Source organism: Colias eurytheme, chromosome 4, assembly GCF_061535395.1.
Source record: "Colias eurytheme isolate Ceu_HAF_F1 chromosome 4, ilColEury1 Martin Lab GWU primary, whole genome shotgun sequence".
NCBI classification, from domain to species: Eukaryota; Metazoa; Arthropoda; class Insecta; order Lepidoptera; family Pieridae; genus Colias; species Colias eurytheme.
This window is the reverse complement of record NC_142983.1, coordinates 121,891-136,195: the sequence shown is the minus strand read 5'-3', so window position 1 is coordinate 136,195 and position 14,305 is coordinate 121,891. Positions and strand designations below refer to the sequence as shown.

General features: G+C 33.7%; 1 protein-coding gene across 3 annotated transcripts in view; it reads right to left on the bottom strand.

The window, feature by feature from the left end:
* The window catches only part of Rtnl1 (reticulon), a 29,080-nt gene continuing 14,775 nt past the window's right edge, over positions 1 to 14,305 (bottom strand). For 2 of the 3 annotated variants that reach the window (XM_090120298.1, XM_090120299.1), the window contains 5 exons: positions 6,553 to 6,760; positions 4,779 to 4,880; positions 1,463 to 1,569; positions 754 to 859; positions 1 to 219 (listed from right to left, as the gene is read on the bottom strand). In XM_090120298.1, coding sequence (XP_089976424.1) covers positions 165 to 219; positions 754 to 859; positions 1,463 to 1,569; positions 4,779 to 4,880; positions 6,553 to 6,760 — 578 coding nt within the window. In that variant the 3' untranslated portion in view covers positions 1 to 164. Of the gene's footprint in view, positions 220 to 753; positions 860 to 1,462; positions 1,570 to 4,778; positions 4,881 to 6,552; positions 6,761 to 9,571; positions 9,731 to 14,305 lie in introns of those variants that run through there. The other variant, XM_090120300.1, reaches the window with a different exon arrangement.

The following is a 14,305-nucleotide window of genomic DNA, read 5'->3' as shown; positions in this document are numbered from 1 at the left end:
GGTTCGACAGTTATTTTAATTTAAAATTTCAAAAAGCAAATACAATAAACTCCGCATGACTCGTCTCATAAAGCTTTACACGTAAAGTAGTTAATAGTACAATAAATATAACAAACAGTGAAACTCCAGCGCTAATAAGAACGTAGTGCTCACTCTCTCTCTCTCTACTTGTCCTTCTCACTCTCCGACTTCCTGCCGATGGGCACCAGCGCTCGCACCCTGCGAACAACACAATACACCATTGTAATAAACTACATTATTAAAATTACAAAATATAAAATGGAACTTCTTGAATGTGGTTTTATTATTAAATAATTTCAAAAACAATTATTGTCAATTATATTTTTACAAATCTAATGCCCATCAAATTTGAAAAGGCATAACTATTTTAATTTCATTAAACGTGAACAGAGAAAACAAAAAAAAATAAAAATACAACTAGACTAACATTTTGAACACACCTAAATAAACAATTTTTTCTGACAATATTAGGTACAACGATAATTCTAATATGTATTTGGAGAAATCATGTCCACGTTTGGTCGTAAGAAGGATACATCTTGCTTTTTGACGAATAAAAATAAACGCATATTCAGCTCTGCATCTATTTTGTAGATGCAGATTAATTACTTAGTGTGGTTAATCAATAGAAGACAAGAATAAGGGCTTTCTTTCTACTACTTGGCTTCATGAATACAACAAAAATCGATTTCCACCACTAAAGTCTAAACACAATAATCCACTAGTACTAACTTGGCTGTGATCTCGTGGTACTTGGCGCGCGCGATCTCCAAGTTCGCGTCCACCTGCGCCTTGTTCAGCTCGTACGCCTTGGGCAAAGTGAACAGCGCTATCCAACCTGCAATGTGGTTATATAAACAATTAATTCACGTTGGCAACACTTATCAAACAAAAATAAATATTTTTTAACATAAATCTATTTATAAAACCGCCTTCAAATTATCCGAACTAACTACTATGTATACATTATATATACATAAATATATATTTAGTATGATAGGAACGTAATAATATATGGAAATGACGAGTAATATTTTTATTCCGTCCGTTTCCGACTCAAAATCTTTTTCATTCATTTAAATATAATTTACTTTTAGATGTATGTTTTTAGAACAGTAACTAAAATAGTATAAATGCACCATTTAACCAACCGAAAATAATAAACATAAGTACCATAAAAAGAATTATGTATTAAAATTATTTCAAAATATGGATAGGCATTATTATCCTATCAATTACAGCGCAGACATTGATCTGTTCTGGCTGTGGTTCTGGTACTTATTGTTAATTTTGTGTATAATTACGTCGCATACTAAAAAATACCAGAGAGCTTAAATGCCGTTTTATTTAATTCATTTAGTGTCCAAAACACAGCGCTAATCACTATGTTCACCCCTAATCTTTTATAACTAATAGAATAAACAGCAAAAAGGTATCTCACCGAGTATGATGAGCGTGATGCCGTTGAAGCAGGCGCCCACGTATGTGAGGCACCACAGCAGCACGCCGAACTTCAGGGAGTCCACCAGGTCCTCCACCAGGAACAGCCTAAAAACCAATACCAGATACTTTCAAATTCAAAATTCAAATTCAAATTCAAGATACTTTGATTTAAGTATTCAAGATAAAAATGACTACTTAATTCATTATTCGATTTCGATACGCATCTATGCGTATCGAACCAGTGACAGTACCTATAGGTAAATGTAACCAGTGAACTTACATTTACCTATAGGTAAACATTTACATTTACCTATAGGTAAATGTAAGTTCACTGGTTGACCCCGCACAGCTTAGAGTATTTATACAAATGTAAGTATACTCTAAGCTGCGCAGGTTTTCCTAGTGGGTTACAATTTATGTGGAATTTTGTAAAAAAAATGTGCAAAATAAATAAATTTTTAATTTGATTTTTTTTTTTGAATTTGATAAAACAGCAGCAACAGGCTTATGATTGTAATTGCGGAGATACATAAAATCATCCTTTAGCGACACTTTGTGAGTACACTTGTTTCAAAGCAAGGTTTACGCATAAGATACCTCTCCATTATTATTTATAACTAGCTTTCCGCCTGCGGCTTCGCCCGCGTTTTCAAAGAAAAACCCGCATAGTTCCCGTTCCCGTGGGATTTCCGGGATAAAACCTAGCCTATGTTACTCGTGGATAATGTAGCTTTCGAATGGTGAAAGAATTTTTAAAATCGGTCCAGTAGTTTATGAGCCTATTCATTACAATCAAACAAACAAACAAAGTTTTCCTCTTTATAATACATATTAGTGTAGATAGTTACTAACTTAAGTCTATCAGACACCTACTACAGGTAAATTAGCTTGGAGAAATTTTTGCATATGTAGTGGTGTGTATATTACTCAGATCTTAGAGCGCGTTTCCACTATATCGTTCTGGCCTATACAAAAATGTTTCGATATCCTAACATTACTATTTAATTTTATACTTATTCCTAGCAACACTTTTGTTTTCAATAAAAACAAGTTTTTATTTGAATGAAAATGGTTTTGACTTTATAAAAAAAAATATATCATTCAATTTTACGTCCTTGAGAAAACGACAAGGCGACTACCGTGAAACAATAAAATATCGTGTCCATAATAATTTGTTTCATAATTAATATTTGACCATAATAATTACGAAACAAAACAAATAAATAAATCGTCACTTGATAGTGGAAAGTGGAAACACGCACAAAACCAGAATAAACCAGTTTACGCTGTCCGCAGGTGCCACGTGCAGTCGTTTGGTATCGTTAGAACATAAAGCACATTTCATTCAAAAATTATAATTATTATGTACGTAGTTTAATTGATAAATTTTGTATTTGTTGATTGTTGTTATTATTTGTTATTATTGTTATAATATTTGTTGAAGTGAATTACATGTCCCGCAGCCGGAGGCCCCAAATGAAAACTCAGATGTACTTAAAAACTACATTTAATAGCTAAAATGAGACTTTTACACCCATGTCTGCACGATGCAGACCAGAGTTTAAGAATGAATTTATACAGTTTAATAATTATAAAGACGTAAGCTTGGATGCTAACTAAGGGAAATCGCATCCACATTCTATTCCCGTGCGAACGGCGTATTCAGCAGTTTTGTATGAAGGCAGGGCCATAACTAGTGTTTAATTTGTGTGTAAGTGTTGTAACTTTATATTGTTAATTCAATATGGCTCCAGTGTTAAAACATGGTCGAGGCAAGCCTTTGACTTCTCAAACTAAAGAATTAAACTTTAAATGTCGTTTCTTTTTCAGGTTAGTAAATTTTTCATTTTAGTAACATTGTTAATGTAAAAGTTATATGTATGTTAAATGTGCAAATATTAAAATAAAGTCTCATCTTTTTCAGAGGAGAAACACATATAGTTTAATTTAAAATCCCTTATATATACAGGGTTACTTGTAAAACACCGGCAACCTCGCAGGACAAGATAGCTAACATCATAAGTAACAACATTTCGACTTTTGATAATTTGTTAGATTTTATTTTCATACAAAAATAAATATTCATTTAATTTTCCGGCTGAATATTATAAACTCTACGCCTCCCAAAAATTACGTAAACAAAAAGCGAACGAGAGGGGGAAGGGGGCGTCGCGTCGTCCATCCGATAATTAATAGAACATAGACTTACAAATGTAAGGAGAGTTCAATAAAAGTTTAAAAAATCATTTAAAAATAATTTATTGCGTTATGCCAAAAGTCGTAGAACAAATGTTGTTACTTATGATGTTAGCTATCTTGTCCTGCGAGGTTGCTGGTGTTTTACAAGAAACCCTGTATAAAATAAAAACTAAAAATAAAATGTTGTTTTATTTTATTTGCTGACCATACACTACTACAAACGCAAAAATTTCTCCAAGCTAATTTACCTGTAACATTTATGGATCTATGTCATCTAATTGTTTTAAAAAATAATGATATAATCTAGTGTTGTGAGAGATCGGTGCCTGTAATAGGTTTCAAAAGAATTTATGGCTTTGCTATACGCGTTAGAGCGCTAAGCTGACGATAGCCATATTTTAGTCACTCAACTTATGACTTATAAACCGATTTAGTTTTGCTCGCATTACAAAGTATTTCATCAGCTGACTTTTATTATTATTCAATTTTAAATGCAATATATGAAAGTGACCTTTATAGACATTAATATCTCCTTGATCTTATATTTATGCAAAACTTATATAGATGATTCTTATCTCTTTAGACTGCTAAAACTAGTTTTATATTGATATGAAAACAACCGCATCAAAAGAATAAATCCACTTATTTTAATATCCAAATATCTGCATGCTTGCTTTAACACATTTACATTATTTTCGAACTCTTCGAAATTTTAATAACATTTACTAGGTTTCAAAATGGTCAAATACACACAAATAGTCACATGGTTGGATGTATTTGTATATGTATTTGGTCTACAATCGAGACTAGAAGATAAGGGAAACAGTTTCAACTAACTTTGCGAATAAACCATCAACTGAACACACAAAAAGCTAGTCTAAGAATCATTCTTGTCCTTAATAATGTAGTTCAATACTAATAGCAATATACCTATACACTAGACTAAATAAAAAGAGCGTGTGTGGCCACACGTGTCAGAAGTGAAACGTCTTTGGCAAGATTCAAAGATACCAAAATCTTCGCCTTACTCCAGGACGTGAAGGTATTTCACGGTACTCTCAACGCGCCTAAAGAAGTTTCACTTAAATAAATAAATTATTATTATCACAGCATACCTGCGCAACTCATGCAGTGCCGCGTTACAGTGCGCGGTGGCGGCGGCCGCCAGCGACTGCGCGCGCTCAACTCCCACACTGATGTCCTTCTCTAGCAACCATCTGGAAGGAGACACATTTGCTTTATAGCTTTTGTTATTATTTTAGGAGCTTCTGAAGACTTGAGTTTTGCTTTATTGAGAAGACAGGTAGTATTTGTTGGGGCTTAGGAGTGTGTAAGTTCTAAACGTTAGAGCTTCAACATCTATATGTCGCCGTCATTTGGTTAAATCTGCTATTTGATTGTATGACTAGCGCGTTCATTTAATGACGACGTTCAATTGAACGACTAGGCAGAACATTGACTACCTAAACAAGCGTCACTCAATGTTCATTCGTTGACTGCAACACGTACAAGATACATGTACACGTAGCATTTATTATTACTAATGACTTATGAGTAATTTATATGATTCCTTTAGAGAACTTCTATAGGTATAAGCATTAGTGTGTGGGCGATGCATTGGTCGAGACCTTCGCCGGAGAAAAATTAGTCGTAGTAAAAACTAAAATAAAATGTTGAAAAACACAGAACTTAATGCTAATCGTGCCTTTTATGCTTTCTAAAAAAACTTGTTAAATTAATTGAAGCTCACTTAATAATTAAGAAAAGTATAGAAGGGTAGGTAGCAGGGACAAAATCCAAATAATAAAGCTGATAACCTAACTGCCCAAAACAATAATTATCTGAAATATTTTCTCTCTACCCTACAACAATTAATTTTTAGAAACCCCTTTCTCTCAGGATACAACACAACTTGGCAAAACCATTTGCGCAAAACTAATCATAAGTAAGCAACAACAAAAGTGAAATCCTTTTGCAACTTATTGTTAAATTTTAAGAAATAACATTACACAGTTTACTTCTATTCTAAAATGTAATGCGACACTATGACAACACCGATCCAATTGGATGACTGAGATTGCTAATTTTTATCTGACTTGGCGTCATAAAAAGCTATGATGTCACTTTTTGAGAAGTAGGTATATTGCGATGAGTAATTCAATTTTCTAGTTATGATGAAATGTATGAAAAATTTGTTACTGATGTAAATTAATTAAAACAATCCACCATAGTAATAGCGCCGGGTATATTTTAATAGGACATTAGTTTTGCTTCGATGGCATAGAATATTCATAAAAATATTTATGTATGAAATAAGTAGTTACGTTGGTAAGTCCTATTTAAAAATTATAAAAAAAAATATTATCATTTGTATACTAATACATATAACAGTTCTCAAATTAGCAAATTCTCAACCGCATAAATTTTAATGCAGTTATGTACTGTGATACGGTGTATTTGTTTAATATTCATGCAGATAACTTTGTATGCTTTCGAGATAAGTGAAAAATTGGCACTGATTTGACATCCAACAATTACTTACGCATTTCATTTGAGCTATTAATATTCATTATTATTAATTTAATCATTTGATAATCATCTATTAGGCGATAAAAAAGTCATATGCATAGAATTTAAGATTTTATGAATTGCTTTGCATTAATTAACAATATACAAATTCTTTATTTATTTTTGCATGGACAATTAACAATTTAACATATATATATTATAATCTGATTAACGGTATTTATTACTACTTACTCCCTAAATATATAAAAAGATTATATTTTTGCATAGCATTTCTCTTTACCTTCACTCATTATATTTCGTGACGTCTTATTAGATTTATGTCTCCCTAATAAATCGATCTACTTATTCAAAACAACTCACTTGAAGGGGTGTCCCTCGTTCGTCTTCTGTACGGCCTGCAACACGTTCTTGTATATGCGGAAGGCGACGGCCGCGGAGAGCGCGAGCAGCGACGCGTAGGCGAGCACCGACACCACGGAGCAGCAGGCCAGCGCCACGAGCAGCGCCAGACCTGCGCCCAGCGCCGCGCCCGACCGCGGGGCTGACCGCCAGTAGATCAGGGATTCCACTGCGAACATTACATGGTTATGTTAGAGAAACTGCTCCAGCCAAGTTGTCTAAAAGCTGTGGCAGGGACACTATCCCATATTTATATCTAAAATTCAGAAACTGCTGCAGCCAAGTCGACTAAAAGCTGCAACAGGGACACTATCCCATATGCTTAACTAAATGGAAAGGAGGGCTCACTGCAAATGTAATTGTGAATTATTTTGGATATTGCTTTAGTTAACAATTTAACTAAAAGCTGCGGCAGGGACTACCCTAAAATCTAAATCTAAAATGAAATAAATCCCAGCTCATCACTATGTTTGTCCTCATAATATGGGAGATTTCGGATTTTTAGAGATCGAATAAGCAATGACGACAAAATAATCCGTTATCAAGAATGAGGAAAAAGCTTAAAAAGGGAAATGTCGATGCCAGACGCCGGTAGACATAATAATATAATATTGGCTATAATTTTTTTAATAATGGAGATTATGTAGGTGCCGTCATTGCTTCTGTCGCCTGTGAGTACTCGACTTTTAAGGTAAGATATAAGTGAAGGTCTGTAACTGTATTTTATAAAGTGAAAGTGATGAGGAAAAAAATGATCATGGTCTCGTTTTGTACAATGATCAACTAGGAAATATCTTTGGTATTTAAATGAAGTATAATCACAGTATTCAATAGTGATAGGTTGTGTAAACTTGTGTACATCACTGTGTTGGCATGGATATGACAAAATAAAAGATGTAAATTCGACTGCATTCCGTTTAATAAAATAAAAATTATAGTGGACCACAAAAACAAAATAAGTAAAAGCGTTCTATAACTTTGTTCAAATAACAAAAGAAAAAAGAAAATGTTAGCCTCAATTGTGAACTCATAAAATATTTGGTAATTGTTTAAGTACAGTCTATTGTACCAAATAATAGTCGAATGAGAAAGTAAACAGGTATAATGAATGTTACTTGTATTAAGACACGCCATAACAGTTTGTTAACTAAACTAAAGTTAAATAAATGTTTCCATTCTACAAACAGCAAAAAAGTCTAAACTAGTTCACAGTAGAAAAAGGAAAAATGTGCTGTACCAAATAATATAGTTGAGAGTTTAAAATGAGAGGACATAATGGGAGGAAAAGCAGCCTTTGAAATTGTGTACTCTAAAATACAATACGTGCGAATTCCCAACAAAAAATAAATCTAAAAATAGTGTCCAAAATTTTCAAATATATGGGACAATTTGGACAAAAAACAGGAAGCATTGTGAATAATTTAAAGGGACTTGGTGACACAGGCCGATGTAAAATAACTTTTTTCTATTCTGGTACATAACTAAAGATAGGTTGTATTAAAACGGTCGCTTCAAAGGTTCGTTCGCGTGGGTGGACGGCCGGCGGGTGCTTCCGAGCAGGCCTACAAGTGTTCACGCGTTTCCTTCTGGGCTAATTGCTTGTGCGAGTGCGAGCACGTAAGGTTTTTATCATTGTATAAGCGCTAGACCTAAACGCGATTATGGTCTTTGCTAAAATGGATTGCAAAAAAATGTGTGTTATTGTTTATTCATTATTTGTTCTATTGTCCAGTAAACGCATTATATGAATTTTAAATTAAGTACATGCCCTGTTTGGCTTTGATTTGATGATTATTTAATTTATAACGGTGTAAAAATATAGGTATCTTTGATTAAAAAAAAATACTCTTAACCAACGCTGAAGTAAAACAGATTATATTGCTGTATAAATTATAAACATTTGAGAAATTGCTTAATAAACACTTTTACATTTATTTTCCACGACGCGAAACCGCGCTTATTTCATTCGTTAGCACATATATGTATACGGTACGTCAGTGTTATAGATACAGATGTTCAATGCTCATTATCCCTTGAACAAATGAAACGTTCAACTGAACACACAAAATTAATTCACGTGAAAGTCATGTGCATGTCAAAGTTATCTTCAAAGGTTAACTTATTTATGGTAAAATTAAGGTCTATTTTTAAAAAGTCAATAAGCTCCGTTAAATAAAGAAGTGTAAAGTGGTGAAGGTATGAGAAATATCGTAAATAATTTGATGAAAACCGGTACCATCGACGGATGGGAACGAACGCCTACGTGATTAGACTCGAGATAAAGATAATTTATATTTTTAGATATATGACACATTCGTAAATAATAATATCGAAATTTTACCAATTAATAATGATAAACTAAATTTTAACACGTTATCAAATAGAAAGGCGAATATACATCAAAATAAGTGAACGTTTTAACACTTTTTAATAACAATATATTTATAATGTTACTTATATGCATGAAGTTAAATTTAATTAACATTAATGAATTTATATTTTATAACGTTTTATGGTCTCCCCTTAGTAAAGCCTTTGTATGAAATGTTCTTTGAATGTAATGGAAAGTAACATTATGGTAAAATAACTGTTAAATCATATTTATGTAACTTAATTTCCGCTTACTAGTTACATTCTCACTGCGAAATTATTAGCTTCCAGCGAAGCCAAAGACCTGCGCTCTGCCGTGTCTTACATGACTTGTGTTTCGCGTTCGTTTCCTTGATATAACCGAAAACATGACAGAAACTGGTGATCCGATAAGATAAACAATGATACTACACATCTCTCCTACAACGAGAACGTGAAATAAACGCGACACGCACAAAATCTATTGTGATGATGGTATCCAACAATATGTTGTCCACGTAATCACTTTTGCACGCGGTGTAACTGCGTTAAGGTTGGCCGCGCGGGCGCACACTTCACTCAAAAACCGTACAAGGTATTCACAATTGAAATAAAAGGGTAGGTTTTGTACCTGGTCCTCTCGGGGGGAGGTCAACGTACTGCGCGTTGTTGCGAGGCGACTGCTTCGGGCGCGCCATGTCGACGGAGTGGCCGAGGCGGGAGGGCAGAGCCTCCGCGCTGCCACGCCGCCGCCTTTCACACACGTCACCGCACGGGCTCCACGCCGCCGGGCCCGCGCGGACCGCCGCCAACTCACTCACCATACAACGCACTTATCTTTATTTAAGGTGACGAGTTTCGGTTCGAGTTCGATTTGCTATCAGCGTGCATCGAGAGATATGGACCGACGAAATTGACAATACATTGGGATATTTAACATTTATCCGATAAATTAAATGCTGTTTTTATCATGTGTATATATTGCATTCTCTAGATTCCTAAACTTTAACGTTGCATATGAAGTACTGATAATTTAATTAATTAATTGCTACGTTTTGCATTTTCTCTAAAAATAACCAAAGCGCATTAAACTTATTTGGTGCAATAAAAACATTTCAATTTCAATAATTTTGTCATAAAAAACGAGCATCCATAACGGTATTGGTTTTTAAATCAATCGAGTTATAAATGGTAATGGAAAATTTATTCCGTTAAACTTCAAAAACAAACAAGCAGTCCACAAAAAGTTGCGCGTTGAGTCACCCTACTTCTAAGCGATTACCGATAAAACAAAATTTATGCTTATTTAGATATAGATTAATTACATGTATATAAAATATGTTGCGTTATATAAACATTGACTTTGTAACACATTGTCGCTATATCAACACAATACAGGGTGTCCCACTATTGGTATACTAAGCGCGAAGGGACTTGTAGTTTTGCATACGCTGATCACGTAAAGCAACAAAATTACGTCAAAAATTTTTTGCTAAATTTTTCCTGAAAATCCATGTTTTCTTCTCTAGCTTCGCGCAGCCGGCATATACCGCTTCTCTAATGTGAGCATTTGGCTATGAAAACATAATCTTAAACGCTCACGTGCTAGTGGCAAAGTTGGGCGGGTTGCTTGTTATGGGTTATGTTGTTCAACATAGAGTTTTAAGAATTCATCTATTTAAAAAAAAAGCGTCTGGAATTTTATAAGTATTTTTTACGTACTGCAAAACTATAACCTCCTTTGAGCTTAGTATACCAACAGTGGGACACCCTGTATATGAAATATATGCATCTTTTTCATGACATACTTTCTAATGTCAGAAAATTTGATATCTGAAAAGAAACTCTATATGTTACAGTCTAGACAAAAAATCCATTAAAAGCCAACAGATAAAGTTACAATGAACGTTTCAATTTACAGCTAATGGAGGATGAGATGAAAAGTTAGATTGAATCCGACCGTATACATTCGTATCGGATTTAATACAACGTAGAAGATTTATAAGGATTAAAATAACTTCCGCAGTACAAATATACAACTGTGTTTATAATCTTCTGTATTTTTTTCTCAAGATTCATAAATTAAGTTTAGTTGAGACTTGAGATTAACCATATTACAGGTCTATGACATCTTCAAGTTTTTCTTTTAATCTTACTCCCTCATATACAAGGTTGTACTTATACAAGTAAATTTTACTATTGATCACAAAAATCGAACCTAATCAAAATTAATCTTTTTAAGTTACAAAACATAGTTACCTAAAGAAAAACATTATTTAATGAAATCTATAAAAAAAGCATTCAACTGATGAACAAATGCAAGATTTCACCAAATAGCCAGTCCGAAAAGTAAAAATATCTTCAGGCAATGAAAGTTATCGCGAACCAGTTGCGTGACGTCACAACTCTTGAAGCATTCAACGAGGGCATAACCAGTTCCATAGTGTAATGTTAATGTTTAAACATTGTCCACATGTGTAAAGGGATACAGCCTTCAGTGGCGTAGGTCACGAAATAATATCCTTTTTTGTAAACGATGGAAATAAGCAGATCGTTCATTTGCAAAATTACCAATTTTGGTCATTTATAAAGTCGCAATAAAAACAATATGTATGGAATCATGTTTGAAAAATAATATCATAGGGTGTGATTACAAATACCTTTAACAAGTAAGAAGTTTAACAATTAAGACGATTTAAATATGCACTTTGTGTCTATAGTTAGTAGTTACCTAGTGAATACAATAAATACTAAATATTAAAACAAAGCACAACACAACAGGAAGAGACCAGTGGCAATGGATGAATGTACCGACTTTGGAATCGTAACAATAAAACAAAGGAAAAAGTATGGAAGCACTGGAGATGTAACATTATAACAGAGATGGAAAAGGAAGAAGTAAGTAGATACTTTCTACGGAAGAAAGATGTGGAAAACGAAGAAGTATACTTTTTATATACATAAGTTAGCGTAGAATCGTATTGAGTGCATGTGTTTGTACTAGTGGCGTAGGTCGTGCGGCAGGCTGCCAGCGCGGTGACGAGTATAAAAAGATACGCCGCTCTTTGCTGTTCACCTTCAAAACATTCGCTGAGGAAAGTTTTCATTGTTCTTCTGAATTACATTGAAGGTTACGTACTTTCTCTTACATTTCAGAATGATGTTCACAGTTCAAGGCACAGAGGATTTCCTCCTTTATTTAAAGGAGGCTGTATTTAAACAAATTCACCTTGACAAGAAGACATAGATAGGTAATTGTTGAATGAAATTGTTATACTGGAAATTGACGGAGGTAAAACAAAATAAAAAGACAATATAAACTCAACAAATGATGTACCTTTCACTACTATTATACCTACAACTGAAGCATCTATTATAATTTTTTTCCGAAAATAAGATTTCACAAACTACTTATATTGGAAAATAACACGATACTCCTAACATTAAACGAAAGCGTTATTTGGTAGGTTGTCGAATTGGACTTTCACATAGCGGCAACAGAGCGAATCGACAAATTCAACTTGTGAATGTATGATTCACGTCAAGAGCTTCGAGACAATCTAACATTCACCTCGCAAGAATCTTCAAATTGCAATAACTCCACGACATTTTAAGAACATTTATTGAAATAAAAGGTGAACTTCTTAGATAAAATCGACAAACAAAACATATTATTTCACCTAAAAGAGATGAGGTCAAACGTCAAACTGCTTGATAACGAAAATTAAATGAATGCTGCATATGCATTCGCATAAACAGATAAAAGTCACAAGGGTCGTAACTCAAGCGTGGCACAAGCATCGATGGCGATCGATGAGAGCTGTTGCCAAAATAAACACTAATAGCTGGTGATCAGATGCGCTCGCGCAGCGGGGCGGGGGGGAAGCGGCGCGGGGCGCGGGGAAGCGCGGTCAATGCCACTTACTTAGAGCACATTCAGACTGGACGTGCTTCTCCAGCTATTGTACTTATTCCATTGAGACAAAGAGCTAGACTTTGTTTTTAGATTAATCAAGGTAAGGAAGGAGCTATTGGTACGAAATAATAAAAAAATATAACTAAAACAAATTCATTTGACCACCACTATTATAATACTACTGCAACAGAACAAAAGGCGAAGAAGAAGGTTGAACGAATAGTACTATAATATTTTAGGACACAACTACCTTTACAATAACATGATAATAACGATTTAATTAAGGGGATTCTAAATACTTTTATTCTCGTGGGATACGAGACGGAGTATTTAAAAGGAACCGACAACATGTCGTGAAAGTGGGCATCCACAAAAAGTATACTACTGCACACAGGATAGAGGGTCAAAATGTAGAAAAAATGGGAAGACATATTGAAAACAGACGGACCAGCTAGTTTCCACGATCGACACAATACCACAGAATAGATACTACAATTATACAATACATAATTTGAGAAGCTTTAAATATGTTTTTACCGAATATGATGAAATAAACACGGTCACTTGCTACGGTAGATTAGAAGAGTATAAAATGCGAGAATTTCTGTATCGATATAAATAGTTCTGTTTAAAAATTGTCACAAATTAAAAAATATTTGTCCAATTTTTTATCAGCAAACTAATAAAATATAATATTAATTAACGGACGTAACAATAAATTATCTCTAACAAAACTGCATATTATATTACGTACATACTTATTTAAATTAATGTATTTAAATTAGTTTTTAGTGGTAGCATTAATATTTATTTGATGGAGTGTTAAGTTGTCGGATCGCAAAAAATGTACATTGTTCTATGATTGATGTTTTAGGAAAAAAAATTGAATGTAGCGATAAAAGTGTGAGAATTTTAACACCTTCTATTTCAAATTATCCGTTAGTACAAGACTGTGTTTCTATGATCTCTAACTCTTTAGGTAAAGGTAAAGCTAAAGACTAAGATAAGTGATAGCGTGTATTGCGGTCAGCGCCGTCGCCACGCCAACGATGTGAGACAGCCCTTATCAACTAGCGAAGACTTCTACAGACTACTGATAACGAAACATTCACCTAAATACAACGCGATAAGGCTTGAACTTCAACGAATTACACAATTTACGACCTTGTTTAAATAATAGAAAATAAAATTACGATGGTCCTGCATTAATTACTAATCAATTATCTAAAATTAGATGTAAAAACATTTGCACGGTTCTTATAAAAATAACACATGTAAAACACACAAAAGCATTAGAATTGGTAATTTTAAAGAATCATACTTTTCACAAACATTTAGAGTCGTATCTATTACAAAAAAATTCAAATTAACACAAACATACAAATCACGTTCTATGTATGAGTCAAGTGTTTATAACTAAAACTTTTTTATCATTTAGGCAAATCTGTT